The following is a 14,271-nucleotide window of genomic DNA, read 5'->3' as shown; positions in this document are numbered from 1 at the left end:
TAGTCATTCAGCATAAATTCTTTTATGTCTCCTAGAGAGAAAAGCCACACTGGTTAATGTTCTTCTCCATGTCATTCTTGGATCGGGCTACATTTTGGCCTGTAGGCCAAGACCATTTGCCAAAGGCTGTCCTTAGACACACGGTGTAAAGCCATCATACCTTGTCAACACCAAGCCAGGATTCCTTTGTCTTGGAATTTCTTTCAGTGAGCTCCAGGGTCCCCATGACGTAGCTTCGTTATACTCTGTTGTGTCTGTGGAAGGGACCTGGCTGGTTTTTGTCAGAGTAGCGAGCTCAGACTGGCTACAGACCTGTCTGCTCTGCAGTAGCTTCTCCCAGCTTGACTGTCTGTCAGCTGCTGGTCACTCATTACTGCTGGTTTTAACCCTGCAAGAAAAGCTGAGCATGAGAGGCACACCCCACTTTTAAAAGGTTCACCCCTTGCAAGCCTGCTGGCTTTCTACGCAAGTCCTGTTCAGTGTTAGCAGGCTTACAACAGAGGAGACTTAACCGAGTTAAAGGTGCCTGTCCCATGGAAAAACAGTCCAATGGTGAGCCCTTAGGAAGGGATCCAAGTCCCATCTGGTTAAATAAGGTTAGCAGTCCAGGGTAAGTGGTGGTTCGGGGACAGGCTTGACATTTGGGATAGGAATACCTTTGAATTCTCCCAGACTTAATGCTGCAAAAACTGCCTTCGGAGTAAAACAAATAGAGCCTAGCCCAGGGATTTAGCAGTTGATCGTCCACAGATGAAACTCTAACTACGGACATGTGTTTGGCCCGCCTTGCCGCCCCGTTCTTGTTCTTGGCAGGCTACCAGTGGCCCCGTCAGTTCTTTGATTTACAACACAGCAAAGCAACTGGATCAGACTCTTAAAGCGGCATTCTCTAAACTCACAATCCCAAGGCTTTAAAGGGTCCGGAAATAGAAAGACACGAATGGGCTCTGAAGGTCTCCCTCTTCTTTCTCATCCCCACAAGGCTGCTCGATCTTTTAGGGATATGGTTTCTTTTTGAATAAAAGTTAAATCCCCCACAGTAAATGAGATATATAGTTAAAACTGGGACACCGATTTTTTTTTTTTTTTGATCTAGTAATGAGCCTTCCTGTTCATATCAGGTTCTTTGTGTGAGGTATTCGGAAGTAAGAGGGTAGAAGTATCTATATAATTTTGCTACACAGAAATGTGACAGTGGGAACCACGCTCTCTGTTACAATGTTTCTTGTCCTAGGCGTAAGGTTTTTTTGACAAAGGAATTAAGTAGGTTATCTTGGAATAATCCATTGTCTGTCTTTGAGTAGGAGTACAAATATTCTTTCAAAAGATAATCGGGTTGTAGATAATTATGTCTTTTTACAAAAGCACCACAGTAGTCTATGGTGTTTAAAAAAGAAAAATGGCTGGGAATTACTGCCACCGGCCCTTTATCAATCCTCATTAGGGGACGAATCAAAGATATCCCTGTCCAGTTCAAGCTAGATGGACTTTAAGGATTATTCTCTACCTTTTTTCTTTACCTAAGGTTGTTTGCAGCCTTCATTTTAAATACCATGCATTTAAATGCAAAAAGTAATTCACTTCACAATTCTGAAGGCAAATGGAAGAGAAACCAAAGAAGGCACTTATCCCTGGTTGTAGTCGAGGCACTTGGGAGACAGAGGCAGGAGGATGGATAGGGAGCCTGAAATACTGAGCAAGGCTGATCTCTATCTGAGCAACAATCCCCCATGCCTGAAAAATTGTCCAAGGTGTTGTTTTTACAAAGAAAAAATAATTAATCCTGGATTTTTTTTTTCCTCTCCAAATAGCTTATATGGGGTGGAGGTGGGGGCTCCTTGCTTTTTAATAATTAAATAAGCTTTCAGAGGAAGTGATTGAAATCTAATCCCCAGACTACTGGACCCATTCACACTTCTTTTGGACAGTGAGTCTTCCTTGCTTGTGTGTTATCGATCTGTTACTGACAATACTGATTAAAAAATAAAACCTCGTTCATCATTTGAGACACACTGAGGAATGTTATCTCCTGACAGGTGCTCTCAGTTCATCATTCAAAATGTATCTTGTGTAGGTTTTTAATCTTTTATCTCATACTATTAACCATCAATGAAAGCAAAATGGTAGAAATCATCTTGTTCATCTTGTTCTCAATTTAGGAAATAATTAGTTGCAAAAATAGCAAAATTTCCAGGTTATAAGGTGTTTTACTTTTACTAATCATCCATTTCTCTAGCATCAAACCACATAAAAGTAATTAGGCCAGGCTCCCCAACTTAAATGTCTATTAATTTGCATATTCACATGTCTGTGTAACTTTGGTTTTTAATTGAATTTTTTCGCTATTTTGTATTTTATTTTAGCCATACTAGGCAGGTAAAGAGTACACTGGGATCCATTTCTTTCTTCTAAGATTGTTCAAGAGTGTTTTCCAAAGGGAAAACAAAAGTTAGGTTTGAGTGTGGATGTGCATGTAGTACACATGCCTATTCATGTGCATGTGTGCACATGTGTGTGCAGGTGTCCATGCCTGTCTGCCCACATGCCTGTGGAGGTCTCAGAGGTCAGCACACAATATTATTCTTGGATCACACTGCACTACGTTTTTGAGACAGGATCTCCCACTGAAATAAGGAGCTCGCCAAGTTCTTAGGCTGGCCAGTGACCATCAGAGATCTTCCTGTCTCTACCCTACCAAGTCCTGGGCTTGGAGACATGTGCCATGATGCTCAGTTTTGTCATGGGTGTTGGGATCTGAACTCACACTCTCATACTTCATGGCAGACACTTTACCAACTAAACCACCTCCCCTGCCCAGAAACTTAGCTTTTAGTTTATGTGTATGTGTGTGTCTGTGAGTGTGTGTGTGTGTCTGTGTGTGTGTGTGTAAGTATGCATGCAACTTAGACATGTCTCTACATGTCTTTGTATGCACGTGAGTGTGTCTCTGTATGAATGTGACTGTGTACACATTTGTGTGTGTATGTGCATGTTTCTGTGTGTTTGTGTGTGTGTGCATGTGTGTGTCTCTGTGTGTGAATGACTGTACATGTCTGTGTGTGCATGTACATGTCTCTGTGTGTGTGTGTGTGTGTGTGTGTGTGTGTGTGTGTGTGTGTGTGTGTGTGTTGGTGATGAGGATTGAATTCACAGTCTGTTGACCACTCAGCCAGTGCTCTACCGATGAGCTACATCCCCATCCCAACTCCCATGTTTTTTAAGGTAGTGTAGTATAATACTTGTGATTTCAGATCTGTAACTCAAACAAACCTCAACCCTACTGTCAGGCCCACACTATACTAACAGGACCTGGGATGGGTCATGCTCTCCTGTGCTCATTAACAACAATAGAAGCTAACTCATAAAAATTGTTATGAGGGGCTGGAGAGGTGGCTCAGAGGTTAAGAGCACTGGCTGCTCTTCCAGAGGTCCTGAGTTCAATTCCCAGTAACCACATGGTGGCTCACAACCATGTGTCATGGGATCCGACACATGTCTGAAGACAGCTGCAGTGTACTCAAAATAAATAGAATAAGTAATTTTTAAAACGTTGTTATGAAAATTGCAAGTTAACATGTTTAATATAAAGGGCTTAGGTCATGTACCATACAAATAATTTTCCCAAGGGGGCAGAAGCAAGACGTTTAGGAGTTCTAGGCCAGCCTCCGTACCAAGGTTACTTAGTGCCACTCTGTCTCAAGGTTAGTAAGTACACAGTGCAAATACCGAACAGAACTTCTTGCTTATTTAATGATTGGGATATTTAGTCAAATAGTTTCTGATCTGTTCTGACTAATATATCACACTGATGTCATAAGAAAGCAGATAATATGACCAACAGACAAGCCAGACTGTCTGTACCTCCAGTCCTTTGCTCATCCAACTGAGGGTGGTCTCAGCCAGCTCCTACTGCCTCAGCACCACGGAAATGATGGACATTCTGAAGCTTGTCTTCCCTCAGACTGAATCCAGTCTAGCCCAGCTCCCCACAGACGTCTCCACTGGGATATCCATAAAGTGCCACATACCACACTCAGCTCCCTCCCGCTCTGCCTAGGAACTAATCCTGCCAGCACTTCAGTGGCTCAGATCTGTGTGAAGAAAGACATCCCCTGATACAAGTCTGTGGTCCCCTGTTTAATCAACACATATCAAGTATTTCGAGTTACTTCTTATTCCAGAGCAGGTGATAGAGCCATGGGCCCCGCTGTGGTCTAGCAGAGTTCACCAGCACCCGCTAGTTGTCCGCTTAGCCTTGTCTTTTTTTTTTTTTTTTTCCCCCCCGGAGCTGAGGACCGAACACAGGGCCTTGCGCTTGCTAGGCATGCGCTCTACCGCTGAGCTAAATCCCCAAACCCCGCTTAGCCTTGTCTTATAGGTCTGAATCGCTGTGTCGCGTGATGGGCCGGGCTCACCCACCTGTGCTACAACTTGAGGCCTTTCTCTGCCAGACATAGCTTCAGACTCCTTCAGGGCTGTGTCCTCATTTTGTAAACAAACCAGCCGAATGGTTCCACCAGCCCACCCTTTAGCGCTGTCCCTGAATGCATGAAGAGCCGACCGGCAGCCGTGGACGCTTACAAACATAAAATGAACGCAGACCGTGAGCATTCTAGAACAATGCAGTCCTGTCATTTGCAAGAAGCAGCAGCTGGTGGTTTCAGTGACAGAACTCTGAATGGCTCTTAGCTTACAAGGTGGTAAAATGTAGTGTAACTTCATATACTTGTATGTTATTGTCTGTGTCGGCTCAGCTTAAGGAACACAGTTCTCTCCGAGTGCCCTGATTTCAGACTACAGAAAGTATATCAACGTAGTCAAAGGGAAACTGAGTTCGCCCCACCTTGTTTGCTTCTCTGTCACTCAGAGCAGCAAATAGCTAGCAGGAAACTTTCAGACATGCTTTGCGTATATTTTATGTGTGAACTTGAAGTTCCGATCAAGCAGCAATTTCTGGTTTTAAAAAAAGAGTGAAACTGCCTCCAATTGCCAAATGAAACCTGTTTCTCTAACCTACAGAATTTGATATATTTTGGACTGAGATGTTGTGAAAATAATGACTTTGAATTATCTTATTATTATCTGCTACTCACATCCTCTCTACCACAAGATCTGTGGCTCTTGCTAACTGGACATCCTGGGAAAACAGATGAGCACAGATTATCAACTCCAACCCCTGAGTCCGCCTGGCTAATTATTTTGTTTTGTTTTGTTTTGTTTTGTTTTGTTTTGTTTTTTTGGCAGGTCATAGAGCTGAATACATGACTACAAGGTAGGAAGATACTTTATCATAATCTGTGGTCTCTTCTCTTTAACGGGAGCAGCTAACGACTATAGCAGATAGTCTGGGCATGACAAAGCTCAGGGCCTTGAAATGCCTGGGGTCCTCAGACAAGGGCTCTGACATAACTAAGGTTGTCTTCCATGGAATTGCAAAGTTCCTTGGTAAGCCGTTGGACCCGAGTGAGCAGGCTTAATTCATCTAATCCCAAACACATTAACTTTTTTAAAAAATAGATTGATGACACTTTTGGCATGACAATTTAGCTAGCAAGTAATAGGTGTGTGTACCAACTGCCTTAGTAAGTAGTAACAATAACCTGCTTCCGGCTCCTGCTACACTTCCTACTATCTGAAAATTACAGATGTATTGAAATTTGGGGACTTTAACCTCTGATTCTAAAATGTAACTTCTAACACCGGTGGCAGATCCTCCTTCCCCTCACCCTGCACTCACCATGAAGGACTATGAATCTCCTTGCTGGAATATCTGGGAGCAGGTTCTGATTTGAGTTGAAGAACATTTATGATGACCTTTGTTTCTCTATGGTGTTATTTGCACACCAGCCAGACACCACAGGAGTTGATGTAGCAAGACTCCGAGCGTTTGAGGCTGTGTTCTGTTTGAGGCTAGAAGCAGGTGAAGCTCTTTAATACTGGGGCCTTCTGGTTTCTGTATCCGATGCCTTGATGTCCTGAGCCCTTGCTCGTCCTGGAGAGACCATCTATGGAAGTTTGCCAGAACGGCCTTCCAAGTCTAAGTTTCAACAAGCAGATTAGCTCATCCGGAGCCTGCTCTGATTGGCTCTTTCACGGGGCCACCATGCCTGGACACCCCACTGCCAGGCACCAGACAGCCTCCTTGCTGCAGAAGCTACCCAGGTCATCCAAACTATACAATTCAGTCGTTGCTTTTCCACACTGTACCCGTTCCTTCCCACGAAAGCCACAGTAAAGAACGCTTTTCACCTTCTCCGCCCTCCTCCGTCTCCTGACCAGCCTTTGAGCTGCCCGCAGTTCCCACCCACTCTGTGGTGGAGTGCCAGAGCAGCCCTGCCTTCGAGTGCTGTAACTCTCTCTTCAGGGGCAGTCACCCCTTGATACTAAAATCTGCGGCAGAAAAACACTTATAAGATAATGAAAACGTGACGGTATCTAGTAAATCCGGGGCTTTTGGCGGCTCCTTGCCTGAGCCCTTCACACCTGCCGCATCCCTTCCTTCCTGCGCAGCGTGGAATTTAGAGTATAAAAATAGCTGAGAAACGTTAACTGGGGAAGGACAAGGCGTAGGTCCCCCACACATTGCTGTGTATTTGTAAAGGCTCCTTTTAAGTCCCAGGCACCACAGGGCTTCGGGTGCTGCTGGCTCTGTACCCCATTAGTCACAGCCCCCCTGCTGGAAGGTTCTGAGAGTGTAGCCTTGAAAGGCTGTATCCGCAGGTTTGTTCTCTCATACACATGCTGATTGCAGTGCCAATATCTAATGAGCTCTTCAGGGTTTCACATAAATTCCTTGGGATTTTTTGTTTTGTTTTTAAACTGGACTTTCTGAACTTGAGCCAATTGAACTTCAGAAGTCATTTGTCTGAAGAATCCGGCTTCACGAAGGGTTACACAGTCTCTAGGCATGGCAGTCCCTCTCCTGTCTGTTTTGCAGAGATACAGAAATTAAGTCTGATCATCGTGGTCCTTCCTCTTCTCCCCTAAGGGGAAAGAGCAGAAGAGGCTGCCTCCTTCTAATTATACTGCGAGTTGATTGGTGCAGGCTTTCCCAGTAAAGCACGTGGCACACTGGATGTGGTATGCCTGAAAGACCAGCTTATCCACCAGAGCAAACAGACAGGAGAGCCCAGAACAACACAAAGGGTGTGACCTACTGTCCCACCAATATGTGGGCAAGGCCATCGTGCATTCAACAGAAACAGTAACTCCTGTATGATGTCTTGGGCCCCACAGCCAGAAACCATATTGACACCAGACCCTAATTTTCCCAGGGGTGATCTGTTAATAAGAATGTGTACACAAAATGAAATCCCATTGATGCCTAAGGAATACTGAGCAGGTGCAATGCTACCTGGATTGAAGAGTTATGACCTAACCGAAAATATTTTTAATTTCTCATCTGGAAATCTCTCGATGCCCTTTTACATTTGTGTTTCGGTATGTAACTCGTGAGCCAAACAGAAACGTGGCTTTACAACATTTGGCTAGATAGCTCAGCATAGCCATTCACAGTGCTCACCATATTTAAGAAGATATAAAAAATAAAAATGCCAGTTCTAGCACGTAGAAGCACCATAGTCTAAACCCAGTAGTCTCAATGAACAATTCCTGTGTTCTTAAAAGCAGATTGAAGGAGAAGGGTGGGAGTGTTTATTCCTGGGCTGGGGTGGGGAAGGAACCCAGGATCCCTGGTTTTGTTATTTTGATAAGACCTAGGGGTATTTCATCGATTGTCTGATTTCTGCCATGCTCAGTAATTATGTTCCCTTCCCTTAGGCCTCCAAACGTCCCCCCTAAGCCCCAGAAACACAGGAAGTCCAGGCCCCGCTCCCAGTATAATGCTAAGTTGTTTAATGGGGATTTGGAGACATTCGTCAAGGTACAGCACCAGCCACCACTGGGTGGCTGACCCCCACGCTTCTCACTATAATGGCCTCAGCCTCCTGCGAATGAGGCAGGTCATTATGTCTGTCCTGGGGCTCTTCGCTTTCCCAGAAAATCAATATAATATTTCCTGAAGTCAGAGGGATAAGAATGTTAGGACTGAGAACCTTCTGAAGAAAATGAATGAATGAAGAAAATGAATGTGCATGTAATCATATGGCAAAGGGAAGAGTATTCTCTTTCCAAGCCAGAAACTGTAGGAGAAGGAAAAGATAAACAAAATAAAAAATATTTTCTTGAGTTGTGCCAATGAGATGGCACGGTATAAATCCGTGTTTAGACACACTCTCGTGACTTAAGGAATTCATTATATTGGATAAATTTTGTACGGCCCTGAAGTCTGTATCTTGTATCTCTGCCGTGTTTACTCTCTGTCTCCTTTCTCATCCTGTATTTCTGATAATGCTTCTAGCCGGGGACGAAGGAACTCTCACGCAAGACACCAGGTACCGTGCTGAACGGAAACAAGGGCCTCTACGCCTTGCCATCACTCACAAGCCATACCCATACTTGGCTTTAACTAGAGTTTTGAAGCTCTTTAAAAGAAAAATGTTTGCAGTTAGAAATTAGACAGCTTATAAACAGGCTTTACTTAGAAAGAAAAAAAACTGTGCAGATCAGACACTAATTGAAAGATAACAATCCTCACCAGTAAGAAGGGATAGCAGTTTCTACCTGCTGTGTTTGGCAAACGTATCAGATCTGAGGGAAAGTCATTTAATATGGAATTATGAATTCTGATATAAAGCACATGAAAAAGAGACTTTCCCATTAGAGATAACATTTCATGAGATGGCCTGCAGTGTTTTTGAAGACTGACTACAGTAGAAAAGGTACATTTTTAAATATTTTATAAGGTCCATGAATTGTATGTTATAGATATATTACCTCCTTTAAAGATAGAGCTATTCATTAAACCTGTGAACTAATGGTTAAAAGGCTCACACTACCATGTATGCGTGTGTGTGCCTGCCTCATACATGACCCTTCAATACATTCTTGCATATGTGCATACAGAAGAGAAATTAGAAGCTGGGGTGGAATCACTTCTCGGCCTTTTGGCTAAGATCAAGTGTAGAAGCTGGGGTGGGGGATGGGGAGAGGGTTAAAAGAGGCCCTAACCCTGAAATCAAATGAAGAGCCACTGGACAACCTAGACAGCAATCCCAAAGCCATTGCCTCGAGCCTTAAGCTCCTATTGACTCTAATTTAATATAACATTATTGTCAAATTTGACTTGATTATCTAGTTTCCTGGCCTATAGCTTATAGGCAGGGGCTATTTAGACAGAATGAGAGAAATAATTAAGGGGAAGCAGCAAGATGTGCCCCTGAGGGCCTGGCAGGGAGGAGGGAGAAGGTAGGAAAGCCAGAAGCAGATGGACCATCTCGCTCCCTTTGCTGGTGTGGTGTGGTGTGGGAACAGCTGTGTGAGACGGTACACATATGAGAGATTTTGAAAATTCTTCACTAACAGCTAACAGTGAAAGGGGAGCAAATTGACTAACTATAAGAAAGGCTAAGGCAGTTATTGTGAGCAATCTGTTCTGGAAGTCTTTGGTAGCCCAGAACCCAGGGGTGCAGAGGTCTCTCTCTGCACCACTGAGATGTGCTTCTGAGCTCTCCCAAATTGAACCACAAAAGGGCAATAATAGCAAAACCACCTTCTCGTAGGGAAACAGAGACACAGAGAGATGTTTGAATGGTGGTGGCTGGAAGACAGCCCATAATTTTATTCCTTATATTCTACCCAAACATCTGGCATCCGTGAATTTAAATTAAAATGCTAGTTACATTTTTACTATAAAACGTACTGTATCTAAATGAAGTGCTAATCTTTTTAATAGATTAGCAGCCATCTAAGTGAATGTCAAGAGGAAAATGTTTAATTTAATACCATGGAAATGTAATGCTCTGTTTAGAACTTTCTGAATGCAAACAGTTTTCTTCTGCTCTTTCATTCCCTGTCTCTATGCTAAGTCCAGCAGAGATGTAAACTAACCCTTTCATCACTCACAATTAAGTATTTGTTGCTCTTTTAAATTACGCTGTGACATGAATTGTTTATAAAATGTTACTTCCATTAAACCATGCTTGTGTCTTACAGAAAAAGATCCCTCCGAGTTCTCAGGAAACGTTTGGTGTAATTACACCACTGTTCATTAGCCAACCAGCATTCACTAAAATACATTTTAGTTTTTGGTGTCTTTTTTTTAAGGCTCCTCTTTAAGGAATTAATAAAACGTATGCGGCTAAAATAAATGAACTAATTAGAGAAACCTAATTTGACCTCCAGAAGTAATTGAAACGTTAAGCGTTTTATCCACAGATTGCCATAAAGTTCTATCTTAAGAAGTCCACTGCCCGCTCTGGAGACAGTGAAGACATCTGGGGAGATACATCATTCCCACTCTTTGCTTCCCAGCTGGACTGGGAAAGTTAACAGGTCCCCAGTTGTCCTAGTATGTTAAGACTAAGTTCTTAAACATTTGAGAATAAAACTCCTCCTCACGGGTGTGTGCCCAATGCCAGCTAATCCCTTTCAAGTTCCACTTTTGCTGGAAAGATCTAATTCCTAAAAGATCAGCCTTAAAAGTACATGTAAATCAACACCATCCCCAGTAATTCTTTTTAACTCTTGGTGCATGCGGTCAATCCATCCATGTTTAACTGGCCTCCGGGGCCCCTCAATCTCATGAGCCAGCCTACACCCATGGTTTCCAAAGCACTTCCAGCGTTTGTTTAAGTAAAGGGCAATGAGCATTTTGCAAGGTGTGGACCAAGAAGGCCAAAGCAGCCTTCCTCGTCTTCAACCTAAAGATGGGTTTAGATTTATAAGGAAAAGTAAGCTCTGATGCAGGCTAAGTAAATACATAAAGCACTTTCATTACCCACAAGACAGTGTGTGACCACCACCACCTAGGTGGTGTCTCAGGGATGTGGTGGAGAGAGTCCTAAGAATCAACAGCTGATCAGATAGAAGATGCAAACAACTGAAACACTTACTGTTCTTCTTACAAGCTCCACACCAATCAACTTGAGATAACCTCTCAAAATTCATTCCAACATTTAAATTAAAGGAAAACACTGATGTTAGGTTTTGGTTTTGTTGCTCTTGTCTGAGGCAAAGGTGTTACAATGTATTCATTATGGCTTCCAACTCAGCCTCCTGGCTGCCGGAATTACAGCCACCACTCCCAGTATGAATTAGCCTCTCCACATCTCTAGGCTTAGCAAGACAAGCTGAAGCCTTCTTATGGTAAATGTATTTAATTTAGCTTGCCTCAGAACTGAAATACACCTTTGTTCGAGTATAACTCTTTCCACTTTTTTTGATGCTGTTAATTCTTTACGAAGGATTTTTTTTTTTCTCCATGTGACCCAGCCTTCTCTGGTTTCCATCTCTCTCCCCAGGACTCAGGCCAGGTTATCCCTCTCATTGTGGAAAGCTGCATCCGATTCATCAATCTCTATGGTAAGCACTCATCAATGTAGAATCCTTATTTAAAAGCAAGCAGTGGGGTTTCAATGAGTGTGTCTGTTTTGCTGGGAGAAAAGAAAAAACTGGCTCTAGAATGCCAGGCATGTTGCTTACTCTCTGTTCTGTTACCCATAGGTCTTCAGCATCAGGGGATTTTCAGAGTGTCTGGTTCCCAGGTGGAAGTGAACGATATCAAGAATTCTTTCGAGAGAGGTAACTGTGTCTCTCCCCATAGGCAAGCATGTTGAAAAAGCACCTTCTGTCTTCCCCCCGGCACACTCTGCACAGCCCCCAAACCTCCGTCTTGCATGGGCCTCGTTGTGGGAGTCAGGGCATGGTTGTTCCAAATTCTGTGCGAAGTAGAAAGACCTATGAAGTTTTATCCTCTGGTTTAGGACTCACATTGACTCATAGGACATGCCCATGACATGTGGCACCTGACAGGGTTCTAGAAAGGGGTAGACTGGCCCCACCCTACATGGCAAGGGAATGGGGACATCTTCCCACTTCCCATCCCTGTCAACGGCTCTCTCCTATTCCCAGATCATACTCCCTTGCTCTGACAGGGTTGGTACCTCTCCTGTGTACCAATTGGCTGAGATGCAAGTTCTACTAAACTGCTATGGAGTACACTCTAGTTAGCAAGACACACACCGATCTATCGTCAGGAAGACCCAGAATGGAATCGGTCTCTTTCGTTATCCATGATGGGATTCAGCCAAGAGACTCCAGTCTTAAGAACAAACTTAACTGCAAGGTTGTCAAATCATTCAGGTGTGACCTGCAAAAATATCGACCCCTTCAACGATGCCATTGGTTATCAATGCTCCCCAGTTATCGTGGCTTGCATTGATGGCATCTATGTTGGGGTTCATCTGTGTCTTCTTTCTGCTAGACAGCCAGGGCAAAATGCAGTGAGAGTGCACGGAGTGCGCTCTCTCTCTCTCTCTCTCTCTCTCTCTCTCTCTCTCTCTCTTTCTGTGTATGTGTGTGTGTGTGTGTGTGTGTGTGTGTGTGTGTGTGTGTGTGTGTGTGTTCCCTGTTTCCCTGGCCAAGAGTTGCCATAGAGCCCTTTAAGGTTGAAAGAGTAAACTTGGCACCTCAGAGTTTCTTCCAGTTTCGAAATCTATGACCAGTCTTAGGTGTGGGACAGACCAGTCTCCAGGCAGCAGCTGAGCCTGCCACACCTTCCTGCACTGTGGTAGAGGCCAGGTGGAAGTGTCGAAGTGTAAGGCGCTTTGTGGTCACCACAGACCAATGAGTGCTTTGTTATTTTCTCTTGGAAACTCCTCTTGGTTTTGAATACCTCAAAGGGAAAAATGATGGTGGTGGTGGTGGTGGTGGTGGTGGTGGTGGTGGTGGTGGTGGTGATGGTGGTGGTGGTGGTGATGATGATAGTAATACAATTGTTTCTCTGAGCTCAGGTTCAGCAAGTTTCCCTGCCCTAGAAAACAGGAAAGGAAACAAAGCCCCCTGAGAATAACCTCCCCAAAGGCAAGCGTTAGCTAGAGTGTAATGGTTGCTCTGAACTGTGGGAAGGAAGACTGGGCCTGCAGGTGTACAGTGGAGTTTGCCGTAAGCCTGTGTGCCGTGCTGTGCTCCTGAAGGAGCCCAGTTCACATTCATTCCCTAGAAGGTGTGGTAAGCAGCCGGACAACTCATATGGTACATCTGTTTGCCAGATTCTCATTGCAATTAATTCTTTTTAAATGTTCACTTTTCACACGAACTGTACAGTTTCAAATCCCCTGCCCTGATCCAGGAGTCACCCGCTGTTGAAAGTAGCTTTCAAACACGCTATAACCCCACCGTGCCGCCTTGGAGATCACCTGCTTTGTTAGTGCAGGTGCCCACAATCACCGCCGTGTATTTCTGACAAATCCGGCTGACCTGGGTTGTGTGACCAGACCAACCACAACAGTATCTTTCTGCCAGATGAGTAAGAAACTCCAAACGTAGATTTTTTGAGTTCATGTCAACCTAAGCTTACTGATTTTTAGCTTTTAAAAAAACACTGGATAAAGTTAAAAACCCAACAATGTTTTATTTTAAGACTTGGGCGAGTTGTAAGGGAGTATTTGGTAGCATAAGAATTTTTTTAAGCTTTATTTTAGCCAACTATTTTTAGGTTAATCATGGGGTAGGATATCTCAACCAATTATTTCCATTTTAGTACTATATAATCTTTTGGAGGGCATAATTAAAAGACTCGTGTGTTCCTCTGTATGTATGTGAGAGAGAGAGAGAGAGAGAGTGTGTGTGTGTGTGTGTGTGAGAGAGAGAGAGAGAGAGAGAATGTGTGTGAGAGAGTGTGTGAGTGTGAATGTGTGTTTGTGTGTGTGTGTGAGAGTGTGTGTGTGTGTGTGTGTGTTTATGTGTTCGTGTGTGTATATTTATGTGTGCTTGTGTGGGTGTGAGAGAAAAATAGCAATACTGTGCATATAACAAACTTTCTTTTTCAGGTGAGAATCCTCTGGCCGATGACCAGAGCAACCATGATATTAACTCTGTGGCCGGTGTTCTGAAACTGTACTTCCGTGGGTTGGAAAACCCCCTCTTTCCTAAGGAAAGGTTTAACGACCTCATTTCGTGTATCAGTAAGTAGGCTTTCCTCTTCCTTTTTTCTCAAGTCTTTCCCCAACAGAATTCTTTTCTTAACCAACTTCCTGGAAAGGCACTGCCCTCATTCCCCTGCCTACCCCTGTTCACCACCCATGTCTGAGGCTATTTGTTTACTTCCGAGTCCAACATGAGTCACCCTCCATCCTGTAGCCTCAACCCTGGGCTGAGCAGACATTGCTTCTGAACGCCCTCAGCTTTCATAGATCTGGCGCTGACTGGGAG

At 43.8% G+C, this 14,271-nt stretch overlaps 1 protein-coding gene across 2 annotated transcripts in view; it reads left to right on the top strand.

Moving 5' to 3' along the window:
* Srgap1 (SLIT-ROBO Rho GTPase activating protein 1) overlaps positions 1-14,271 on the top strand; it is a 264,594-nt gene that overhangs the window by 211,915 nt on the left and 38,408 nt on the right. The window contains exons 11-15 of one of the 2 annotated variants that reach the window (XM_008765403.4): positions 5,245-5,272; positions 8,360-8,393; positions 11,361-11,421; positions 11,563-11,640; positions 13,890-14,024. In XM_008765403.4, coding sequence (XP_008763625.2) covers positions 5,245-5,272; positions 8,360-8,393; positions 11,361-11,421; positions 11,563-11,640; positions 13,890-14,024 — 336 coding nt within the window. Of the gene's footprint in view, positions 1-5,244; positions 5,273-7,779; positions 7,883-8,359; positions 8,394-11,360; positions 11,422-11,562; positions 11,641-13,889; positions 14,025-14,271 lie in introns of both variants that reach the window. The other variant, NM_001191784.2, reaches the window with a different exon arrangement.

This window comes from Rattus norvegicus, chromosome 7, assembly GCF_036323735.1.
Source record: "Rattus norvegicus strain BN/NHsdMcwi chromosome 7, GRCr8, whole genome shotgun sequence".
NCBI classification, from domain to species: domain Eukaryota; kingdom Metazoa; phylum Chordata; class Mammalia; order Rodentia; family Muridae; genus Rattus; species Rattus norvegicus.
This window is presented reverse-complemented; position numbering and strand designations above follow the sequence as displayed.